Consider the following 25,427-nt stretch of genomic DNA (forward strand, 5'->3'; position numbering starts at 1 on the left):
TCGTAACCGAAAGGTTGCAAGTTCAAATCCCCGAGCTGACAAGGTACAAAACTGTCATTCTGCCCCTGAACATGCAGTTAACCCACTGTTCCTAGGCTGTCATTGAAAATAAGAATATGTTCTTAACTGACTTGCCTAGTTCAAATAAAGGTAAAATTTAAATAAATAGGTTTGATGTCTTCACTATTATTCTACAATGTAGAAAATAGTAAAAATAAAGAACATGAGTAGGTGTGTCCAAACTATTGACTGTATATAAAATATACATTTTATTGTATATATTTTCCTTTATTATTTTCCCCTAACCCTACCAGCCATCCCCTAATTGTAGTATACTAATAGACAACAACACTTAAGCTCCTACTTCCAGTTTATACATACTATATACATTTCACAGACACAGTACATTTTACAATAGTTATCTTTTGTTTGTTTTTGGGCCCATCCTTCAGCTCTACTCGACAACTCCCATCTATCTCTGAACACCATCCAGTCCCATCCTTCAGCTCTACTCGACACCTCCCATCTATCTCTGAACACCATCCAGTCCCATCCTTCAGCTCTACTCGACACCTCCCATCTATCTCTGAATACCATCCAGTCCCATCCTTCAGCTCTACTCGACACCTCCCATCTATCTCTGAACACCATCCAGTCCCATCCTTCAGCTCTACTCGACACCTCCCATCTATCTCTGAATACCATCCAGTCCCATCCTTCAGCTCTACTCGACACCTCCCATCTATCTCTGAACACCATCCAGTCCCATCCTTCAGCTCTACTCGACACCTCCCATCTATCTCTGAATACCATCCCGTTTTGATTCGTATTTGACATATATTTTTCAACTGCGCTGGGATGTTTCACAAAAGTTCTGAACCTTTCTATTCTCATAATTTCTGCATATTGTAAATGAAAGTTAATCATGAAACTACGAAAATTATATTATTGATCAATTGACTATGACTTTTTTTCATTTATCACCCAGCAGTGCTATTTGCAGAGTTTGATCCAGGTAAATGTAACAATTCTTCAGCCATTCCTGAACCTGCGACCAAAAACGACATAAGGACAGTACCAAGAAAAATGATCTAATGATTCTGTCTCTTCGAAAAACAAAATCTGCACAGCTGGGATGGTTGTATCCCCCATATATATATAATTCTATTGGTTGCAAGAATTTTGTATAATAATTTAAATAGAAAAGTCGAGGTTTTGAATCCAGCGTAGTTTTGTGTCAGTTCATAAACCATGTGCCTACTCTTTCCAATCCATATGGCACAACTTAAATGAAACTGGTATACTTTTTTATTCATCACAATTTTCTTTAACCAATTTTGGTCTTTAATGCAGGTCCGACAGACATGTTCCTCACTTTCTCCCCCTTCCACTTGGCTCTTCCATTTTTTGCGATAATGCTGTAATTAGTTGGTTGTAATTTTGAGCAGACATTTCCATATATTTTTGTTAACTGCATGTGTGCCATAATGTCTGAGAGGTTGTTCATGTCAGTGTAATGTTAAAGATCCACTTAATTCAATTCAATTTAAATTAGGACACTGTGCTCAAAGGACTTGTCTGACAGTTCTTATACCGAAAACAGTGAGTGTTGTAATCACAAAGAACTTGAATGGGTTTGCTGAGTTAAAAGTAATAATGTTGTGAGTTATTTTATAAGTGTACTATTGTTGCTTTTTAAACACCTATTTTCTCAACCACTAAAGTACCCTGTTTATATCCATTAATGTAAAATAAAAATCCATTAGGTTAGGAATATATCAGTTGAGTTATGTCTCCATTTTGGCACTGTTTTAACATTGTTCCTGTGATCATTGTAAATAAAGAGTACAATTTAATCAGTCTGTATTATCCATTTATATATGAAAGTGCAACAATTAATCCCTCAAATGTGTACTTTGACTGGAGTTTTAGTGAGGAGAATTATCTCTCTGTTGTGGTAAAACATTTGAGCCAGTACCAGTACATACACCCCTATTTGCTCTGCTCTGCTTGGTGGGTAAACCTTGACCTATTTAGAATGACTTGTGAGATGCTTGATAACAACCAGAGATGCATGTTGACTTGACCATAAAACAGTAAGAGATTTACACAGGCAGCCCAATTCTGATATTTTTTCCACTAATTGCCAAATCACATCAGATCATTTTGAATCAGATCTTTTCAGAGCTGATCCGATGGACCAAAATACCAATTAGTGAAAAAAGATCAGAAATGGGATGCCTGTGCAAATTCTACCTCTAAAGCATCTGTCGCCTACTGGGATTGTTAGGCCTATTACATTAGGTTTCAGTCAGACCTACTGATTCGCCTATCACACCAACGGGCCAATCCGCACAGCACCAGACAATTGTAATCAAGTGTAGTTAATCTAGATCCCACAGGTACATACAAACCACTTTGCCATGGCATGGTCGACAGGTACAATCATAGGCTCCACACTTTTATAAAGGTAACCACTGTCACGAACCGGCTCAAAGCCTGTAACAAAGGGAGACAACGTGGAGATAAGGAGTAGCAAAATATGTATTTATTAACTAAAGCAACTAAGTATAATATACAATGGTGTGTGTAATCAGTAATCAGTAGTGTAAGTGAGTGTTTTGCATGCATGAATGTGATAATGCAGGGTGATGAAAGGTGCCAAAGCAAACAAAAGGCCACCAAGAACCACAACACAATTTACAAAAGTTGTCTGCATGGAGAGAGTCTCCTCCATAAATGTGGAAGAGGTCTATTTATCCTGGGAGACACCTGGCCCAGGTGTTTCCCATGTAGCTGACGACCATCCCAACTCCGCCCACCGGCATCCTAATAAGGAAACAAGAACAAAGAGAGAATACGGCAGACAGAGTGGGAGGGTCGTCACACCACTGTTGCCATTGTAACACCATTTAGAAGTAGCCTACTATGCCTTCAGCTTGTTCACAAATTCTGGGCATTAGCCTCAGCGTGACCGGATGATTTGGATACATTCTTATCTGTGTGCTTCCCTTTGGAAAGTGATCGCGTTTATTGGCAACAACATTGTCACAGCACATATACTGTGATTGGCCTTTTGGTTAACTGCGTGGTAGAGAGTACGGGGCAAATGTCGTGTAAGGTCTTCGACTCCATGCTGGCACTACCTTAGGACCTACAGCCCCCCCGTGCCCTGGTGGTTATCTCCATCATGGTCGCACTCATCGCCATCCGGCTGTCTATGGCTGTGGGGAAATGCACCAATTGCATCGAGGACAAGCGGTCAAAGTCCACAGTCCCCACAGCAGATTTTTCATTTTCGCTGGCATCTGGGTCTGCTTGCAGTACCGGTGCGTGGGTAAAATCACTGGGGAAGCCAACAAAATGTAGTCCAATCAATGTAAGCTAAATATGATGTGGCTGCCCATGGTTTTGATTTCTTTCTGTGGGGTTCAGGTAGAAAACATGTTGACTCACCCTACTTGTAGAGAAATGCCAAATGCCATCCTCATCTTCTTTCATGTTGACGAAAATGTATATGATTCTGTCATACAGTATACACTTGTATTTTTTGTTATATTAGGCTACCTGGTTAAAATGCTTGCTAATTTCCATTCATGGGCAACGTTAGCTAGTTAACGTTAGCCTTCTACATCTAGCTACATAGTGAACTTCCATCTCAGACCAGGGGGACAAAAGTGTATGAAATAATGGTTTGATCAGAATTATAATCATTCGTCGTTATAATCATTGGCCAGTATGGAGAATTAAGTAAAACCATAAGTCCAAATCCCTATCTCCCTCCATAGCTAATTTAGGAAAGATTCAATTTTAGCTAGTTGGTAAGCTAGCCACCGGAGGACAAAGCAACAAGATGCATCAAATCATGTTTTTCTGTCAATGGACGTATGCTCTCAATGGACGTATGCTCTCAATGCTCTCAATGGACGTGTGCTCTCAATGGACGTTTGCTCTCAATGGACGTGTGCTCTCAATGGACGTGTGCTCTCAATGCTCTAAATGCTCTCAATGGACGTGTGCTCTCAATGGACTTGTGCTCTCAATGGACGTATGCTCTCAATGGATGTATGCTCTCAATGGACGTATGCTCTCAATGGACGTATGCTCTTAATGGACGTATGCTCTCAATGGACATATGCTCTCAATGGACGTATGCTCTCAATTGGACGTATGCTCTCAATGGACGTATGCTCTCAATGGACGTATGCTCTCAATTGGACGTATGCTCTCAATGGACGTATGCTCTCAATGGACGTATGCTCTCAATTGGACGTATGCTCTCAATTGGACGTATGCTCTCAATGGACGTATGCTCTCAATGGACGTGTGCTCTCAATGGATGTATGCTCTCAATGGGATTTAATAGGGGCTCGCTGGCTTCGCTTGCCTTCAATTCTACGGGTGGCAACAATGTCATACTTGTTTAGACCAGACAGTATCAGATATAAATATATGGCCTACACTTAGAGAGATAGGGGCACTGTTTATATCGTTCATATGCTTTCTCCTGTGAGATACATTCAGCCTCTTGCGAATTGAAGGAAAATTATGAAACACAGACACAATTATTTGGTTCGTTTAAAAAAGAAAACGCCTGGCTTCCCTTGGCATCCGTGAATACACTCCACTGTATGGATATAGATGTTCTGTATACACATTTCTCCTCTAGCCACTCCCAGTTACCATACATTTAGATATTGTTCTGACATGCTTTGTTTTGCTTCTCACTTCGCTGCTAAAAGTACATTGAAAATGTAATAAACCAGAATAGTTTTACTAGTGAATCCCAATAAACGATTTTGCAACAGTGAGCCTTCAATGGACACAACATGGTCAGTGATTCAGTCACTAAGTCACAACACTGAGATGCGATATATCTCGTTAACTTGACATGAGCTTGATTTTACAAAATAAAAAGAGATACAAATTAAATGTATTACTTTCCGTGACTGAGTATCTTTTCCCATCAATGTTCCTATTAGATAAATATCACGGGATGTTTACAATGGTAGGTGGCATTTACACAGGCAGCCCAATTCTGATACTCTGAAAGCACCCAAGGCTAAGATAATTTACTGTTTTTTTTTATTTTACTAGGCAGGTACGTTAAGAACAAATTATTATTTTCAATGACGGCCTAGGAACAGTGGGTTAACTGCCTTGTTTGTCATAGTTTTTGTCATGTGGGTGGCAGGCAGTTTCTTCATCATATTAGAACTATGCTGAGAGAGGGCATACGTATATACCACTAGATAGCAGTAATGTGTCATCAGTGTATTTGATGGAGGGACATAACTGAGGTGTGGTACTATAATGCAGGTTTCTTTGAATAGAAAGAGAACAAACAGTCATTCAGAGTGAAACAATTATGCTATAGTTGATACTGGGCAGAATATGAGGATGATTTGGTCATTCAATGAACTGTCTCTGTAACACTACTGAATGACTTGATATTGGACTTCATCTTAACACAATAACAAAGCACCTAAGGATAAGATAATTCACTGTTTATTTTATTGGGCAGGTCAGTTAAGAACAAATTCTTATTTTCAATGACGGCCTAGTCAAGTTACTAGTCCAACTGCCTTACAAAAAACTGTAGAAAGACAGTTTTTTTACCTTGTAAGCTCTGGGATTTGATCTTCCAACCTTTCAGCTACGAGTCCAACGCTCTAACCACTAGGCTACCCTGCCACCCCCACTTGTGAGACAAATTAGAAAAATAACTAAAGGAAGGGATGTCATTTTAAGCTCTTTCAACATTTTCTGCATGAAAACGGCATAACTCGAACCCCTCTCTCTCCCTGATCGACAGATCTGATAGCATGGGAACATAATACTGCTTTCACACAGTTTAGTGTGAACCGACTCAACTCACTCCAGTCTTTTCAAAAACTCAACCATTATTTATTATTTTATTGATTTAGATGCTACTAGAGTGGATTGATTGCCTCTTTACAATAATAGATCAGAATTGCCGTTATAATCATTGGCCAGTATGGAGAATTAAGTAAAACCACAATTCCAAATCCCTATCTCCAGCCATGGCTAATTTAGGAAAGGGCCAAATTTAGCTAGCCACGGAGGACAACAACTCAACGAGATGCAACAATTCAAGTTTTTCTGTCAATGGCGTGTGCACTTAATGAGATTTGATAGTAGCTCGCTGGCTGCCCTTGCCTTCAGTGCTATGGGCGGCAACAATGTCATACTCGTTTGGACCAGACAGCCTCAGATAGATGGCCTACACGTAGAGAGATGCTGTTTCACTCGCTCTGATTTTTATTTTTTAAATGTTTTATTTCACCTTTATTTAACCAGGTAGGCTAGTTGAGAACAAGTTCTCATTTACAACTGCGACCTGGCCAAGATAAAGCATAGCAGTGTGAACAGACAACACAGAGTTGCATGTGGAGTAAACAATAAACAACTCAATAACACAGTAGAAAAAAAGAAAGAAAAGGAGTCTATACACATTGTGTGCAAAAGGCATGAGGAGGTAGGCGAATAATTACAATTTAGCAGATTAACACTGGAGTGATAAATGATCAGATGGTCATGTGCAGGTAGAGATACTGGTGTGCAAAAGAGCAGAAAAGTAAATAAATAAAAACAGTATGGGGATGAGGTAGGTAAATTGGGTGCTTACTGTGAGATACATTCGGCCTCGTGCGAATTGAAGGAAAATTAGTTGAAAGATACATGATTTTGTGTAAAAAAAAATAATGGTAACATTTTTTGTCCTTCCCTTGGCATCCATGAATACACGCCACTGTCTGCTTTCAGCTTATTTTAATTGAAATTTAATTTAACCTTTATTTAACTCGGCAAGTCAATTAAGAACAAATTCCTATTCCTAATTCCTACCAAAAGGCAAAAGGCCTCCTGTGGGGACAGGGCCTGGGATTAAAAAATAATAATAAATACAATATAAATATAGGACAAAACACACATCACAACAAGAGAGACAACACAACACTACATAAAGAGATCATCCGAGACTTCTACAATCCTGTAATTGTTTACTCCATGTGTAACTCTGTGTTGTCTCTAGCCAGTGTCCACCAAGCCAGGATCGGGGACAGTCCTCCTAATATATCGTGGCGAGATCTATAAAATCCTACGTGGCAAGAGCAGACTGTGTGAGCAGATGGCAATATTGGCTTTGAACATTGAATAGCCTAACAATGTTGCTTTGAGCCTTTGTGAACAGACTTTTGGGGTTTTTACTCCAATCATTTTAATTTTAAAGTTTTTACATTTGAACATTTTTTTATTCCATATTTTAATGAGTGATATCAAACTGTTGATTTATTGCATTGCTGGAATTGTGATTGGGTGTTGAGTAGTTGGACAGCTGTAGGATGAAGTCCTTGTTTAGGATGGGCTACTCATTTCTGAACAGTTAACTTCTGCGGCAACAGGTAGCCTAGTGGTTAGAGCGTTGGGCCAGTAACCGCAAGGTTGTTAGTTTGAAACCCAAGCTGACAAGGTAAAAATCTCTTGTTCTTCCCCGAACAAGGCAGTTAACCCACTGTTCCTAGGCTGTCATTGTAAATAAGAATTTGTTCTTAACTAACTTGCCTTGTTAAATAAAGGTTAAATAAAAACCCAGAGGCAGTGTGGTAAGATTGTCCACAAAGTAAATTAAACCAAATGCCAATAAAACTATTTCAATCTCCTGAAGGGCTCACTTGCTGACTGCAAACTGTTCTCAGAGCGTTCTGTATTATTCTGTCCGTAAATCCGTGTACGTCTATTTGTTATGTTTCTTATGGTATGTATTAATGTGTGGATGTCCATCACCCATTTTGTATGATATGTTACGAATTACAATTCGTATTATATGTTAAGAATTTGCAAAAAGTATGTAATGAATTTTTAAAATGTATGACATGTTTCGAATTCTAGCTAGGTGGCTAACATTAGTTAAGCTAGGGTTTAGGGTTAAGTTTAGGAGTTAGGTTAAAAGGTTAAGGTTAGCTAAAAGGGTCAGGGGAAGGGTAGCTAATATGCTAAGTAGTTGCAAAGTAAAATGCTAAAGTTGTCTGTGATTCGAACTCGCAACCTTAGGGTTGCTAGACGTTCGCGTTATAAGTCCACTTACCCTACTTTTGTTTTTGCTTTAAAGTAACTATCTGTCTTATGTAACCATACCAAACGTAACATATCATACTAATATCAGTGTCTTGGATTTACATTGTTACGTTTAGTCTATGAGACCAGGCTGCTTAATCATATATATCTCACATGTGCCCTCCTCCTCTCCTTCTTCACCCCTCCTTGGTAGGCTAGGTCAATGCCTGACATAAATATTTCTAAATACTGTAGTGGTTTGGGGTCTCCATGTTTGAACCATTTTCTCAACACCATGTGCTCAATGTATCTTAAGCATAATCTAAATGGCTCTTGTGATTAGATGAGGGCTTTTGGGATGAAGACATGTTATTATGTGGTTTGAACATGTCACCAATGCCATTTTCCCTAAATAGCAAGTTGTTGACAGTTTATTGTAACCTGCAGTTGATGAAATGCAACATGATCAGACTGCAGTGAGTCACTTGTGGAAACAAATAACACATTGACTAACTGTGAGTGGAATGTTACTTTCATCATAACACATCCTATCTTTGCATCTTTGAAGTATACTATTTCCCAATGTTGATACACGGTGTCAGTAAAACCAATTTTCTTATTTGTAAAATAAATAGCCCTGCCTATACGTGCATTTACATTTTCAAAGTCACAATGAAGGTTTGGGATTGAGCATTTTGACAGATGGTCATGCCTTCATGGAAGTGCCAGTTTCAGTGTCTATTGATGGAAAGAAGTGTGACTATCTGAACTCCAGGTTGTTTTGAACCTGTCGCACATGAAAGAGAGCTTTCTGAAAATGACGGTATTGAGTAAAAGAGACCACTCCTTCAGCTCTGTCTGTGTGTCACACAGTATCTACAGCGTGACAGTCTGAGGAATCTGGTCTGTCCAGAACAACTCACCTCGTGACAGGAAACTACTCCTCCTGCACATTTGTCCTCCTCAGCAGGCTCCAGTTGTTTCTGACCTAGGCAGCCAAATTGATATTTTTCCCACTCCAGACACAGCCTCTCTTCATGGGGAGGATTGGCACGGAGGTGTTGGGCCAACTGCTCAGATTTATCGGCTTCGTGGGGGTGGCAGTGACCATGGGTATCCCCATGTGGAGGGTGACCACGTACGTACATTGGTGCTAACATTGTGACAGGCCAGATCGTGTGGGTTGGCCTGTGGATGAACTGCAAGATGCAGAGCACGGGACAGATGCAGTGTAAGATAAATGACTCAGTGATGAGGCTATCCATGGACCTCCAGGCAGCAAGGCCCTTGGTCATCATCTCCATCATCTTCAACTTTGTTGGCCTGTTTTGTTGTCACCTTCATCGGGGGCCAGTGCACCAGCTGCCTGAAATCGGATTCCTCCAAGAGTAAAGTGACGATCCTTGGAGGCATCCTGCAGCTCATTGGTGCTCTTCTGGTCCTCATCCCTGTTTGCTGGTCAGCGACGTTCACTATCTCCGACTAATAACCCTCTGACCATCGAGACCCAGAGGAGGGAGATAGGAGCCTCCATCTACATCGGCTTGGGCTCCACAGCGCTGCTCTTCATCGGGGGGATCATCCTCTGCACCTCCTGCCCGCCCCAGAAGATGTATGGGTACCCGAGCTATCCTCAAGGAGCGCCCATGTACCCCTATCCAGGCCAACCAATGGTCCAGGCGGGGCCCTATGGGAGAGTTTACACCCCAACCAGCAGGCCCTACTCAGGGACAGAGTCGTGTGCACCAAGCAAGCCGTATGCAGCACCAATAGAATACGCTTTACCTGGACGGCCTGGACAGTATCTGTAACAAAGTGAAATGGAAAGAGGAAAGTTCTCCCTGAATATTGACTGGTATTCTCAACCTTGATGTTTTCAAGCTATTGTTTTGCTTTGCTTTGCCTCTGCAGAGTGTGATTGTGCCACCAAAATGTACTTAGTTCATGTACTTTTGTCCACAATGATATGTAGATATTGTTATTGATGAGAATAACATGCAATTTATAGACATGAAAGTGGTTCAGAGTGAATAAAATTAATTTTGTTTACAAGTTTTTGCACCTGCACACAAGCGGAAGAATCTGTTCTTTCAAATGTTGACAATGTAAATCCTTAAGTATTGACTTCTAGTATGCAAACGTTATGAGAAATTGTTTGATAATGAGAATGGATGTAGCATAAATGTTCATTTTAGCAGCAGCCTGTGTTTTTCTCCCATTGTGCAACTGATGCTGTTGTTTTGTAAATGGCTGGTTGGTCTATAACTTGTGATGTATCGGTACACAAAAACAACACATTTTTCTGTAAATATTTTTACCAAAAATAAACACACTTTATCATATAAATTGAAGTCTTAATGTGTCTTTGTGGAAAGTGGTGAAACAACAGCTGCAATTTCAAATGTTCATAAACTATGAGCAATAATCATACCAATAATCAAAGCCTATGCATTTTCAAACTTACAATTCATGTTTTAAAAGTTGCATTTTGAATTAAATTCTCCCTTAAATCATGGATCTAAAAGTCTAAGCCATTGGGGGCAGTGGCGGAAAAAGTACCCAATTGTCATACTTGAGTAAAAGTAATGATACCTTAACAGAAACTGACTCAAGTAAAAGTGAAAGTCACCCAGTAAAATACTACTTGAGTAAAAGTCAAAGTATTTGGTTTGAAATATACTTAAGTATCAAAAGTAAAAGTATAAATAATTTCAAATTCCTTATATTAAGCAAACCAGACGGAACAATTATCTTGTTTTTTTACTTAGGTACTTTACACTACTGATTGGGGGGGAGTGGGTACTAAGATAACGTATGAAATTGTTTTAAGATGTTCATACCATGGATCATGTAGCTATTTGATTTGGAATTTTAGGACCCCTTCAGGTATAAAAAAATATATATTTGAAAAATATTGCATTTGGCCTTTTCTACAAAAGCCAATAGAAGCACATTGAATAACACATTCATAAATGGCACAAAAAAAAGACAGTAAAAAGTCAATCATGAGGAATAAAGTGTTGAAGTGTCTGTGCTACATCTAGAAGATATAAGAAAGCTCTGGATATATATATATATATATATATATATATATATATATATATATATATATATATATATATATATATATATATATATATTTTTTTACACATATTTAACCCCTTTATTTTTGTTGCCACAAAACCTTCTCCATACATCTTCTATTCTTTTGTATGGGTTACCTTAAGATGAGTCCCGTGACACATAGTTTGTAGCCCAAACAGTTTGGACGCTACAGAAAATGGCACATCAGCGTTACTGACATCAGACGAGTCCCGTGGGGCTTGTAGGGGTTGTGGAGCAAAAATGGAGAAGTCTCATCTTTCCATATTGGTTTTGTAGGCCAAACCGTTCGGACGCTACTGACATTTTCGTGAGAAGGCCAATTTTAGGGATGTCTCATGGGCAGACAAACACCGCTGTAGCTCGGCCACCTTCCACCGCAGATGCGGAAGGTCGACATAGGCGGATGTGGCTGATTGAGACACAGCCAAAAGATATCTATAGCTTAAACTGATGGATTTTGATGGGGTGCGTCAATAGACTCTTAAGGATTTTAAGGGATCAACATCTTTTAGTTACATAATGACGTAACTGGTCATTTCTGTTTATTTTGACGATAGCATGGTTTCTCATAAGCTACCTCATATCTCCTCTCTCCAAATATACAGACATCCCACTGGGCACACACTGGTTGAATCTACGTTGTTTCCACGTAATTTCAATAAAACTAGGTCCGTTGAACCAACGTGGAATAGATGTTGAATTGACGTCTGTGCTCAGTGGGATAGTTTTGAGATTCTAAACTGTAATTCAAATTGGTTGTTTAATTAGATTACCGCTTTCTTTAAAATGAAGGTCTCTTACATCTGAACCGACTTAAAGGCAATGTTCTGTAATGTTTTTATTTAATGTATTGGTTTATTACATGAAAGAAATGGGTTCAGGATCAAAACCAAGAAAACAGAAAATGAATATAGGCCTAAACTTACTTCTGGCTATGACAAATCACAATTCTGGTGTTATTAGCAACTTGACTAGAGGAAAAAATTGTTGCAATAAACAATGTCATCATGAAAACTAGTAGCTTCGAACTTCCGGGCCATGACTAATTCAGGTGCCATTGTTGACAGTTTATGTCTCTACCATAACCTGTGGGCAGACAGGCCTAACCTCCCAGCTATCCAGCATTCACTACAGAGGCATTGTTTGAACGGACAAATTGCTATCTCTTCACAGGTCTTGTTTTCGTTAGCGTGTCTCATCGAAACCGGTCGTCAACCACACATACCGACCGGGGAAGTGAAAGAATCTGGCCCAGCTTGAAAATTACCATGTCAACTGGTTTCAGGTCAGGGGGAAAGAAGTTGACTCCACCCTTTCAGGAGCAGAGAGATCCATATAACTTCAGGGGATGTGACTGAGCCATTAGTTAACAACGATTACAACCAAGCTGAGCTGTCCTGCGGTTGACACTCCTCTACAACCTCTGCCCCTAGCTTCATTGATTTTACAACAAAAAAGAAGTCTTCAAAATGGTGTCGATGGGAAGACAGATGCTGGGCTTCGTCCTGGCTACCATCGGGTTCCTGGGGACCATCATTGTGTGTGCCCTGCCTATGTGGAAAGTCACAGCCTTCATCGGAGCCAACATTGTGACTGCTCAGGTCATCTGGGAGGGCTTGTGGATGAACTGTGTAACCCAGAGCACGGGACAGATGCAGTGCAAGATCTACGACTCCCTTCTGGCCTTACCCCAGGACCTGCAGGCTGCCAGAGCTCTGAGCGTCATCGCCATCATCGCGTCATGCTTCGGCATCCTCCTGGGAATTGCTGGAGGAAAGTGCACCAACTTTGTGGAGGATGAGGCTTCCAAAGCTAAAGTAGCCATTGCCAGCGGGATCATCTTCATCGTGGCTGGCGTCCTCATCCTCGTCCCTGTCTGCTGGTCCGCCAACACCATCATCAGGGATTTCTACAACCCCCTGCTGGTTGAGGCCCAGAGGAGGGAGCTGGGGGCCTCGCTATACATCGGCTGGGGCACTGCAGGGCTCCTGATCCTGGGAGGGGGGCTCCTCTGCAGCTCCTGCCCACCCAAGGAGGAGCGTGACAACTACCCAGTGAAGTACTCACAGGCAAGATCCACAGCTACCAGCAGAGCTTACGTCTGAGCAGGAAACTGTTGAAAGAGAGACTATAAATTATTTGATTACCTTTGGTAATCCTCCGTGAATTGAAAATACCCTGCAAGACTTGGCATTTTCAAGTCTTGTTCTTCTGCATTTTACATTTTGAAAGTGATGTGAAATCAAAACAGAATGAATCTATGAAAACAAATTTACTGAGTACTTTAGGACTGCAAGAAAAAGACAAGACATAACTCTTGCCCATAAGAGAAGTAGTGTGACTGTATATGCTGCCTGTAGAGATCATCTCAAGAATCAAGATAGGGATGACTGAAGTGAATTGAAGCCATTTCCATAACTCTAACTTCTCTTTTGCTGTATAAGGACACTGTACCAGAATGATAATATTGATATTCATGTAAGAACATGGGCAATATGATTTAAGAGTTAAACCATAGGTACAGTATATATGTATGATTCACTTGTCATAAATTTGTACTGTAGATCACAGTATGTTTTGCAAACATATGATATATGTTCATTGATTAGAACTTGTTCAATTGCTAACTTTATTTTTCTATAAAACGTTTCCAACAAAGTTTACACATTGGACTTAACTGTCTTTTTTAAATAAATAGACTCCAAGTTACTGTGATTTCCTTTATCTCAGCTGAAATCTTAAATGTCTAATAGCATAGTATTTAGGTGAAATGACCTTCTGATGATCCTTCCCCACTGCCTTCTGTTCGAATTACACCAAAAGTGGTTTTGGAAAGTGGGATTTTACATCCCATTGATTCGAGTAAGAAAGTGTGGAAAATATTTAGTCCTGTCACACAATCCTGAGAACACCGATTTCTTCTAACGATTTGAAATAAATTGACCCCATTATACCCTCTGAGACATTTACTGTAAGACTGGCAGTGACAGATTGACACCAATTCGTTTTCAAAATCTTTAAAGTGGGGCAAGAATGCACAGATTAACCAGTTACCCAATTTACGTCAGGTGGGATAAGAAAACAGTTCTGTATTTTAAAATGGCTTCCTCTCAGAACCAGCTATGTAGAATTTAGGTCCACCAGACAAACATTAGAAGAACTGGTAGATCCGGGTTTTGTTTTCATTGTTGAATAGACTATAGTCCCTACATTCTTTAACTGTGAAGCACTAACAACAGTATTACCTTATCACCCCTGAAACTACATCATAATTCCTTGTGACATGCTTTGGTATAATTAGCACATCTTCTTGTGAAAGTGACACACTTTTTACATACTGTACATTACATAATGCTTTAGTTAACAGTGCACATGGAGAAATATGTTGTATGACTTTAAACAGATTAGATTATCTCTCGCTCCCCCCCCCCTCTCTCTTCTGTCCATTGGTGTGCAGATGCTATGTGAATGTCTCCAAACCGGTTGGGGCATACTGCATGCTCTGGATACTGTGGTGACGTCTCGAAGCCAGTGAGAGTGAAGCTTGGCATAGGTGTGTAAAGCAAAGTAAAACACATCACTGTTGTTTTTTAAGTTGAGAATGTGTGTAAACTAAGAAGGTATGATGCGTTAAAATATCCTCTCTTTTATTTTCTGCCCTCCAACAACTATATATAAACTTCATTCAGCACGATTTGCCATCTATTGCTGATAATGTCAAATCCCATTGAAAGTTTATTTTGCAGTTTGAGCTTTTAAGCTGCTGAGTTTTCTGGCACATACCTACATCCTCGTTCCTCATCGATGTGTTTGAACCATAACAGCTTTTGTAAACCGATCTACCATCTCCAAAAAGGAGAATAAAATGAAACACTCACCTTTATTGTCCACAGACAACAAAGAATCCTGTAAGGCTGAGATTCTTTGGCTGGCTCTCTGTTTCTTATAACAGCTAGTAACACTCTTCTTTCTCATTTTCAAATGTACATAAACACTTGATCAGCTTCCAATATTAACTTGGAGACACTTGGAGTGAGTCGACGAGTAGAGCGAGACAGAGAGTCACTGCATTCAGAATGGGTTCTATGGGCGTGTAGATGCTGGGCAGTGCCCTGGCCTTGCTCGGCTGGGTGTGGACGATCATTGTCTGCGGCGTGCCCATGTGGAGGGTAACTGCCTTCAACGGCAACAACATTGTCACCTCGCAAACCATATGGGAGAGCATCTGGATGAGCTGTGTGGTCCAGAGCACGGGCCAGATGCCGTGTAAGGTAAATGACAGCTAGCCCTCAGCTCCGACCTGCAGGCTGCCAGAGCGCTGGTCGTGGTGGACATCGTGGCAGGAATCGCCAGCCTCCTCATGGCGTTCGCCGGGGGAAGTGCACCAACTTTGTGGTGGAGGAGGTAGCCAAGGCACAGATGACAGTGGGGGCAGGGGGGGGTGCTCTATCATCAGTGGGTTCCTGTGTCTCATCCCTGTATCCTGGACGGCCAGAATCTTCATCCAGGAATTTTACAATCCGCTCCTGGTGGATGCCCAGCAGAGGGACCTGGGGGCCGCGCTCTACATCAGCTGGGGGGCTGGGATCCCAGGTAACTGCTCCCCCAGGGAGCATGACAAATCCCCCTATGTGAGGGGGCTTAGTCGTCAGGAGGTCACATCAAAGCAGCAGGTTCTGTGGCAAGCCCCTCCACCCCAACAAAGACCTACATTTAACATGACATTTCATGGGACAAACTGGTCGGCATGAACATTTCTAAAGGTATTGGTGGTATAATGTCACGCCCTGACCATAGTAAGCTGTTTACTCTCTATGTTGGTTGGGACGTGATAGTGACTAGGGTGGGTCATCTATGTTTTTTGTATGTCTATGTTGGCCTGATATGGTTCCCAATCAGAGACAGCTGTTTATCATTGTCTCTGATTGGGGATCATATTTAGGTAGCCATTCCCTCATTTGTGTTTGTGGGATCTTGTCTACATTGAGTTGCCTGAGTGCACACCAGTAATTTCACGGTTCGTTTATGCTTTATTTTTATTTTTTGTGAGCTTCAGTTTATTAAAAATATGTGGAACTCTATTCACGCTGCGCCTTGGTCAACTCATTATGACGAACGTGACATGGTATATGGACAGACAATGGAATATGAAGGAAAAGGTCCCAGTGGAAGGATGTTGTTTGCACAGACAGTGTACTATGAAGGAAAAATGTGCACAACTTTGATTAGCCAGGGAAACACTACACTCTTAGAAAAAAGGGTTCCAAAACAGTTATTCAGCTGTCCTCAAATCAAATCAGATTGTATTGGTCACATACACATGGTTAGCAGATGTTATTGCGAGTGTAGCGAAATGCTTGTGCTTCTAGTTCCGACAGTGCAGTAATATCTAACAACTACCTAATACACACAAATCTAAGTAAAGGAATGGAATAAGAATATATAAATATATGGATGAGCGATGATCGAGCGGCATAGGCAAGATGCAATTGATGGTATAAAATACAGTATATACATGAGATGAGTAATACAAGAAATGTAAACATTATTAAAGTGGCATTATTAGTGGCCAATGATTTCAAGTCTGTATGTAGGCAGCAGCTTCTCTGTGTTAGTGATGGCTGTTGAACAGTCTGATGGCTTGAGATAAAAGCAATTTTCAGTCTCTCAGTCCCAGCTTTGACGCACCTGTGCTGACCTTGCCTGGTAGCGGGGTGAACATGCAGTGGCTCTGGCGATTGTTGTCCTTGATGATATTTTTGGCCTTCCTGTAACATCAGGTGCTGTAATTGTCCTGGAGGGCAGGTAGTTTTCCCCCGGTGATGCATTGTGCAGACGCACCACCTTCTGGAGAGCCTTGTGGTTGTGCGTGGTGCAGTTCCGTACCAGGACGTGATAGTTTGTGAGGGTTTCAAGTGACAAGCCCAATTTCATCAGCCTCCTGAGGTTGAATAGGTGCTGTTGGACCATTTCCGTTTGGAATGGTTCCCTCTGTTGAAAGGGTTCTACATAGAATTCAAAAGGATTCTACCTGCAACCAAAAAGGCTTATTCAAAGAACACTTTTAGGTTCTAGATGGCAATTTTTTTAAGTGTATGAGTGTATTAATATGCCACTATTTTGATATATGTAAATGTTAATTGTTTCTCAAAGTATTGCATGGCAATGTAATTTTCAACCATTTAAAGGAAGTTGATTATACAGTACACTGTTGCAAATTATATTAGTCAGCACGTTTATACTGTTGTATGTCCTCTTTTATTACATAAACATTTTTTTCCATATTTCAGGTGTGTGTGTTGACTCAGTGCTCCCACTGATGTCCTTGTTTTCCCTAAGCATTCATCATCATCATAAAATGCTCTCTGTGAGATATAAAACAGTACACTGAGAAAACCTGTTTGACAGGATCTGGTGTCAAATAACTCTACCCAGGCTTCAAATCCAATAACTACATCACAGCCTGTAGGGAGGAGGTCAGAGAACTGGCAGTGTTGTTCCAGGACAACAACCTCTCCCTCAATGTGAACAAGACAAAGGAGCTGATTGTGGACTACAGGAAAAGACCGAACAGGCCCTGATTAACATCGACAGGACTTTAGTGGAGGGGGTCGAGAGTTTCAAGTTCCTTGGTGTTCACATCACCAATGAACTATCATCTTCCAAACACACCAAGACAGTCGTTAAGAGGGCACGTCAACACCTTTTACCCTTCAGGAGACTGAAAAGATTTGGCATGGGTCCCCACATACTCAAAAATTCTACAGCTGCACCATCGAGAGCATCCTAACCGGATGCATCACCACCTGGTATGGCAACTGCTCGGAATCTGACCTTAAGACGCTACAGAGGGTAGTGCGTACGGCCCAGTACATCACTGGGGCCAAGCTTCCTGCCATCCAGGAATTTCAGTTGAAGTCTGAAGTTTACATACACCTTAGCCAAATACATTTAAATTTTGTCCCATTCCTCCTGACAGAGCTGGTGTCAGGTTTGTAGGCCTCCTGTTATGCTGATGAATGAGGACCCAAAAGCGACTTAACGAAAACAGAGTCTTTATTCCAGTATTGACAAAAGTAATAATCCTGGATATATCAAGGAGAAAACAAAACAGGAAAAACTAAAATCCACTCGTAGTAGCGAGGACTGACTGGAGACTCGACCATAGGCTGCAGGTTGCTTCGGAAAGGCACCGACCGCAGCAGACTAAGACACCTGCTCACACGCAGCATCTGAAGAAGATAAAACACGACAGGGCGAGACAAGGACACAGAACAGCGAACATCATACAAGGATCCGACAAGGACAGAAGCGGAAAACAGAGGGAGAAATAGTGGCTCTAATCAGAGGGCAAAATAGGGGACAGGTGTGAAAAGAGTAAATGAGGTAGTTTAGGAGAATGAGGAACAGCTGGGAGCAGGAACGGAACGATAGGGAGAGAGAGCGAGAGAGGGAGAGAGGGAGGGGAAGAGAGGGATAGAAAGAGGGAAAGAACCTAATAAGACCAGCAGAGGGAAACGAATAGAAGGAAAGCACAGAGACAAGACATGATAACCAATGACAAAACATGACACCTCCTTGCTTGCACACGCTTTTTCAGGTCTGCTCACAAATTTTCTATAGGATTGAGGTCAGGGCTTTGTAATACCTTGACGTTGTTGTCCTTTAGCCATTTTGCCACAACTTTGGAAGTGTACTTGGGGTCATTGTCCATTTGGAAGACCCATTTGCGGCCAAGCTTTAACTTCCTGACTGATTTCTTGAGATATTGCTTCAATATATCCAAATAATTTTCCAATCTGCCATCCGATGCCATCTATTTTGTGAAGTGCACCACTTCCTCCTGCAGCAAAGCACCTCCACAACATGATACTGCCACCCCCGTGCTTCACGGTTGGGATGGTGTTCTTCGGCTTGTAAGCATCCTCCTTTTCCCTCCAACTATAGTTTGTTAACAAGAAATTTGGGGAGTGGTTGAAAAACTAGTTTTAATGACTCCAACCTAAGTGTATGTAAACTTCTGACATCAACTGTATATACTAGGCGGTGTCAGAGGAAAGCCCAAAAAACTGTCAGAGACTCCAGTCACCCAAGTCTTAGACTGTTTTCTCTGCTTCCGCACGGCCAGTGGTACCGGTGCGCCAAGTCAGACAGCTTCTACCCCCAAGCCATAAGACTGCTGAACAATTAATCAATTGACTACAGGACTATTTACATTGACCCCCCCATTTGTTTTGTACACTGCTGCTACTCACTGTACCCCCTGTATATAACCTCGTTATTGTTATTTTATTGTGTTACTTTTTATAATTTTTAAACTTTAGTTTATTTGGTAAATATTTTCTTAACTCTTTCTTGAACTGCACTGTTGGTTAAGGGCTTGTAAGCATTTTACGGTGAGGTCTACACTAGCTGTATTCTGCGCATGTGAGATATAAAGTTTGATTTTGATTCAATGTGTTTTTCGACCAACATATACAATTGAAGGCATCCAAACATTGGGTTTACTGTATGTTTATTATGACAGTTGTTATTGTAAAGGGGAAATCAATCCACTCTTAACATCTAAATCAATAAAATAACCAATTATGGTTGAGTTTATAAAAAGACTGGAGTGAGTTGAGTCGGTTCACACTAAGTTGTGAGAAAAAAGTGTCATGTTCCCATGCTATCAGATCTGCCGATCTGGGAGAGAGGTGCTCGAGTTACGCCGTTCTCATGCAGAAAATGTCTCACCATTAAATTCTCTTAGCCTTAGGTGTTTTGTTATTGAGTTAAGATAAAGTTTAATATCAAATCATTGATTGTCACGTTATATTCAGTTGTGTTACAAAGACAGTTCATTAATATTATGTAAGATTGAATGATCAAATGGTCCTAATATTCCGCCCAGTATCAACTTTATCATAATTGTTTCAATCTGAATGACTGATTCACTGCTTCTTGTTCTCTTTCTATTCTATTCAAAGAAACCTGCAATATAGTGCAACACCTCAGTCATGTCTCTCCATCAAATACACTGATGACACACTACTGCTATCTAGTGGTATATACTTATGCCCTCTCTCAGCATAGTTCTATTATGACAAATGATGAAGAAACTGTCTGCCACCCACATGACAAAAACTATGACAAAGCACCTAACAATGCTACCTACCTCCCTCACTAACTTTAAGCATCAGCTGTCAGAGCAGCTTACCGATCATTGCACCTGTACATAGCCCATCTGTAAATAGCCCACCCAACTACCTCATTCCCATATTGTTATTATTATTTTTTGCTCAACTTGCACATTCATCGTCTACACATCTATCACTCCAGTGTTTAATTTCTCAATGGTAATTATTTCGCCACTACGGCCTATTTATTGCCTTACCTCTCTAATCTTACTACATTTGCACACACTGTATATAGACTTTTCTATTGTGTTATTGACTGTATGCTTGTTTATCCCATGTGTAACTCTGTGTTGTTTGTGTCGCACTGCTTTGCTTTATCTAGGCCAGGTCGCAGTTGTAAATGAAAACTTGTTCTCAACTGGACTGCCTGGTTAAATAAAGGTGAAATAAAAATAGAAAATACCATTGTAAAAATCCTGTGATGTTTATCTAATAGGAACACTGATGGAAACATCTGCTCAGTCATGGTAATTAATACATTTAATTTGTTTTGTATATCACTTTATTTAGTAAAGTCAAGCTCATGTCAAGTTAATACATCACATCTCAATGTTGTGCTGACTGAATCACTGACCTTGTATAGTCCATTGCAGGCTCACTGTTGAATAATCAATTCTGGGAATTCACTAGTAAAACTATTCTGGTTTAATAGATTTTCAATATATTTTTAGCAGCGAAGTGAGAAGCAAAACAAAGCATGTCAGAACAATATCTAAATGTGTGGTAACTGGGAGTGGCTAGAGGAGAAAACTGTAAACAGAACATATTGTAGTAAGTCTATTTCCAATAATCATTATGGTAGTACCCCAAGTTCCACTGTAAAATAGATGATCATCCTCTTCTGGCGTTTTCATGTGAAGTGGCAAAGATACTTCATAAAAGGTTATCTATCAATGGACTTTCCCTCCCTTCATGTCCAATAGGGAACAACCCCTTGTTAACTGCAGTTGGCAATGGAACCGGGCAAAGCCGAAACAGAATTCAGACAGGGCAGGTTATAAGTGTCAGAGATACAGTATTATTCCAATTAAAGAGTTTATTCATTTTAAAATGAATTTCCTAAAAGGGTATTGATGTGGGATCTAAAGGTGTGATAGGCAATAAACTGAGGGGTGAAATGAACGGTTTCTGCATTATACAAGCTGATTGGCCTCTGTTCCCCAAACAGAAACATCCCTACTCATCTCTGTCCTGTAGTGTGCCTTTTAGGAAGAACTGTAGTGTGGACAATGTCCAACCTAGAACCACACAATGCATCATTGCATTGGCGTTCCTTTCAGTTAAACAGACAAAGTGCATAAACCTCAGTGCTTCAGCACGGACAATTGGAATGCATGGACTTATTGACTATGGAACAAGCGGTATCTTGTATTGCAACTTGCATTACCAGGGTTTTGGGTTCGATTCCCATGGTAGAGCAGTACGAAAATGTATGGAATCAGTACTGTAAGTAGATCTAGAGAGTGTCTGCTAAATGACCAAAACATTTTTCGTTGTTGTCTTTGTAAAAAAAAGTGCTAGGTTGTAATCACAGCGATAAAAGAGCAAACAGCCATGTTGAGCATATTTTTCCCTTTCTTTTATCCCCAGTTCTGTGCAAGCTGTAGCCCCCCCCCCCCACCCCCCATGGCTGTGGAGGAGCTGGGCATCACCTTGTCCATGGTGGACCTGGCAGGCACCATCCTGATCTGCTCCCTGCCCATGTGGAAGGTCACAGCGTTCATCGGCACCCACCTGGTGGTCATGCAGGTGTTCTGGGAGGGCCTGTGGATGACCTGTGTGTCTGAAACCACGGGACAGATGCAGTGTAAGATCTACGACGCTCTTCTAGACCTGTCCCCTGACCTCCAGGCGGCCCGGGGCCTCATTGTCATCAGCATGGTACAGCCTGGCGTTCCTCGTCTTCCTCCTGGGGGCTAGGTGTACCAACTGCCTGAGCCATCCCAGGGTCAAAGCCTGCATGGTGCAGGCCGCAGGGATCACCTTCACCCTGGCTGGGTTAAGCATCATAGTGGCTGTGTCCTGGACAGCCCAGTCTATCATTAGGGACTTCTATAACCCGCGGGTCCCTGAGGTGCTGAAGAAGGAGATGGGGGCGGCCATCTATGTGGGCTGGGTGACCTCTGGGTTCCTGTTCTGTGGAGGAGGGGTGCTGTGTACCAGATGTCCTCCAGGGGGGAGAGAGGGCAGGCATGGTTCCAGCAATAGGTACACCCTGGCTAGGATGCCCACTCACACTCACAGCAGCTACGCCATAAAGAACTATGTGTGAGAGGAGAGTGCTTTATTTGCCTGTTAACTTCAGGTAAATCATGCAGGTGTTGGCACTCTGAAGAGCCATGTCACAGCATGTTTTTCCCTCTTTTGAACATTGCATGTGCATGTCTGGTCGTTCAGTGTATTGTCTGACTTTGATGCATTTAAAATTGCCCTGGAACTATTTGATACAGTAGCTTTGGTGGAAGTTATTAAAAATAAGATAATATTAGTTAATTATTGTTATAAAATAAGTCTGGCTTAGGTAATTGTAGATATTCAAATGTTCACTATCCCCATGAAAAAGGTTTGTTGAGGAAATATCTGTTATTGAAATATAATCACTGAAAATCAACAGGTTACTGTTATTGACAGTACAAGTACGTCCACTGATTGAACCTGATTGTTTTTACATCCCTGTGTTGTAATTAAACATCCCATTAAACTGTGGTTATTTCTTGTAATGTGTTTTAGGAACAATGTTTTTCACATTTGACTTTGTGACTAGAATCTGCTTTAAAAGAAAATAGATGCAGCATTTTAGAGGGCAGCAAATCATGTTCTTTGAATGATTTGCGATTTGAACCGAATATAAATAAACATTTTGATCCTAAATTACTTTTGTTGCATCTCTTTTATTTATCTTATTGGAAAAAGGTGTGTCAAAACTGATTAGAAGGGAGAACATTGAACATTCAGAATTAAGTGTGAAAGACTAGATGCTGTACACGGTGAGGCACTCAAGGCTTATTTCCTACAAGATCACAAAGTCAGAGGCTGAAGTCAACAGAAGACACAGTAGAATCTTTGTTTTAGTGGCTGTGGTGAAACTGAAAAAGACGAATTGATGTGAAACCATGGCACAGTAAACAGAAGGAAACCCCTTTATTCCCCAGCTGTAGAGCTGCACTGCTGCCCCACGCCCTTTTCAGGAATTCGGGAGGAGTGGTTTCAAATCACACAGGCTAGACACACACACAAGCACATACTCACACAGACACCCACCCTGCTGTGCCTGCAGCTGGTTAAACCCTGCTGTTAGGCCTCTTCCTGTGAGGAGCTAAGCTCAGCTCAGTCATGAAGCGGCAGTTGGAGCTAGCGGCATTGGGCCTGGGCATTACAGGCTGGCTGTGCGCCATCCTCACCCGCTGCCTGCCCCTGTGGAAAGTCAGTGGCACTCTGGACAACTCCACAGCCACGCTGCCAGCATACTGGGATGGGGTGTGGCTGGAATGGGACCACTGGGACCTCAACCATGACGGTAGCCTCCACTGCTCCTTCTACCAGTCTTTGTTATCCCTCTCTGGAAACTTCCAAACATGGAGAAGCTTGATCATGGCTTCTATAGGTGCTGGAGCTTTTGCTGTGGTCATCAGTATCATTGGAGAGGTGTGGTTTCCGAAGAGGAATCAGGTGAAAGTTGTCTCCGGTGTGGTGTTTGTGCTGTCTGGAATACTGCTGCTTGTCCCTGTCGCTTGGACCTGCCACCACACTAATGAGCCACTGGAGGGCGCTGTGGTGCTGAGGAGAGACTGGGGAGCTGCACTGTACATAGGATGGATCTCCTTCTCTCTGACGGTAGTAGGGGGAGGGTTTCTCAGTACTAGATGCCTCACGTTCCAGCAGCAGGATGAGTCAGAAAGAGGGAGTTACCCTCCAGGTTATCCTGTGGCAGAGCAGGAGCCAACCAACCCCCTGGATACTATCCACAGGACTGCTTTTAGACACAGCCAGTATGCTCGGGCAACAACACAGCCTTCATGAGAAGGGCCTTGAGTGAGGAACCTTCCACCTATGAATTATTCTTCTGTGAAATTCTACCTAAATTGCATGTGTACTAGGTATGAATGGATTTCTAGGTACTATAGACAATGTTAGAAGTCATTCTTCTACTGCAATGAAGCACTTTGAAAGATGTTGAAGAATTTATAATAGGGGTAAAGGAGTAGCACCATGGAGAGTTAATTGCGCTTTCAACTGTAATAATTGGGTCTGAAATGTTGTCAACTTGCTTAATTTTTGTATTGGTGGTGAGGGTTAAGCATCTAAGTGTTACATTGCCTTCAGAAAGTATTCACACCCCTTGACTTTTTCCACAATTTGTTGTGCTACAGCCTGAATTAAACAATTATTACATTTAGATTTTGTGTCACTGGCCTACACACAATGCCCCATATGTCAAAGTGGAATTAAGTTTTTTATAAATTGATAAGAAATGAAAAGCTGAAACGTTTTGAGTCAATACGTATTCAACCTGTGTTACGGCAAGCCTAAATACGTTCAGAAGTACACATTTGGTTAACAAGTCACATGAGCTGCATGGACTAGTGTTTAACATGATTTTTGAATAACTACCTCATCTCTGTACCCCACACATCTCTGCCCCAATTATTTGTAAGGGCCCTCAATTGAGTAGTGAATTTCAAACACAGATTCAACCACCAAGACAAGGGAGGTTTTCCAATGCCTAGTAATGAAGGGCACCTATTGGTAAATGGGTCAAAAATAAAGCAGACACTGAATATCTCTTTGAGAATGGTGAAGTTATTCATTGAATTTGGATGGTGTATCAATACACACAGTCACTACAAAGATACAGGCATCCTTCATAACTCAGATTCCGTAGAGGAAAGAAACCGCTCAGGGATTTCACGAGGGCAATGGTGACTTTAAAACAATTACAGTTTAATGGCTGTGATAGGAGAACTGAGGATGGATCAACAACATTGTAGTTACTCCACAATACTAACCTAAATGACCAAGTGAAAAGAAGGAAGCCTGTACAGAATACAAAATATTCCAAAACATGCA

At 41.3% G+C, this 25,427-nt stretch overlaps 2 protein-coding genes and 3 pseudogenes across 2 annotated transcripts; all 5 read left to right on the top strand.

The window, feature by feature from the left end:
• The first annotated feature begins 9,113 nt into the window (after positions 1 to 9,113).
• LOC124005741 lies at positions 9,114 to 10,026 on the top strand (annotated as a pseudogene).
• Positions 10,027 to 12,525: 2,499 nt separating this feature from the next.
• LOC124006322 (claudin-4-like) lies at positions 12,526 to 13,844 on the top strand. The gene has a single exon (XM_046316271.1). It carries the CDS (start codon positions 12,651 to 12,653, stop codon positions 13,284 to 13,286), a length of 636 nt encoding a protein of 211 aa, XP_046172227.1. The 5' UTR covers positions 12,526 to 12,650; the 3' UTR covers positions 13,287 to 13,844.
• A 1,413-nt stretch (positions 13,845 to 15,257) lies between these two features.
• Positions 15,258 to 15,932, top strand: LOC124004920 (annotated as a pseudogene).
• A 6,043-nt stretch (positions 15,933 to 21,975) lies between these two features.
• LOC124006037 lies at positions 21,976 to 23,220 on the top strand (annotated as a pseudogene).
• Positions 23,221 to 23,581: 361 nt separating this feature from the next.
• LOC124006036 (claudin-4-like) lies at positions 23,582 to 25,365 on the top strand. Its single transcript, XM_046315695.1, has one exon. The coding sequence runs from the start codon at positions 23,694 to 23,696 to the stop codon at positions 24,378 to 24,380; it is 687 nt and encodes a 228-aa protein (XP_046171651.1). The 5' UTR covers positions 23,582 to 23,693; the 3' UTR covers positions 24,381 to 25,365.
• Positions 25,366 to 25,427: the final 62 nt, after the last annotated feature.

The sequence above is a fragment of the Oncorhynchus gorbuscha genome, linkage group LG19, assembly GCF_021184085.1.
Source record: "Oncorhynchus gorbuscha isolate QuinsamMale2020 ecotype Even-year linkage group LG19, OgorEven_v1.0, whole genome shotgun sequence".
In the NCBI taxonomy this organism is placed as follows: Eukaryota; Metazoa; Chordata; class Actinopteri; order Salmoniformes; family Salmonidae; genus Oncorhynchus; species Oncorhynchus gorbuscha.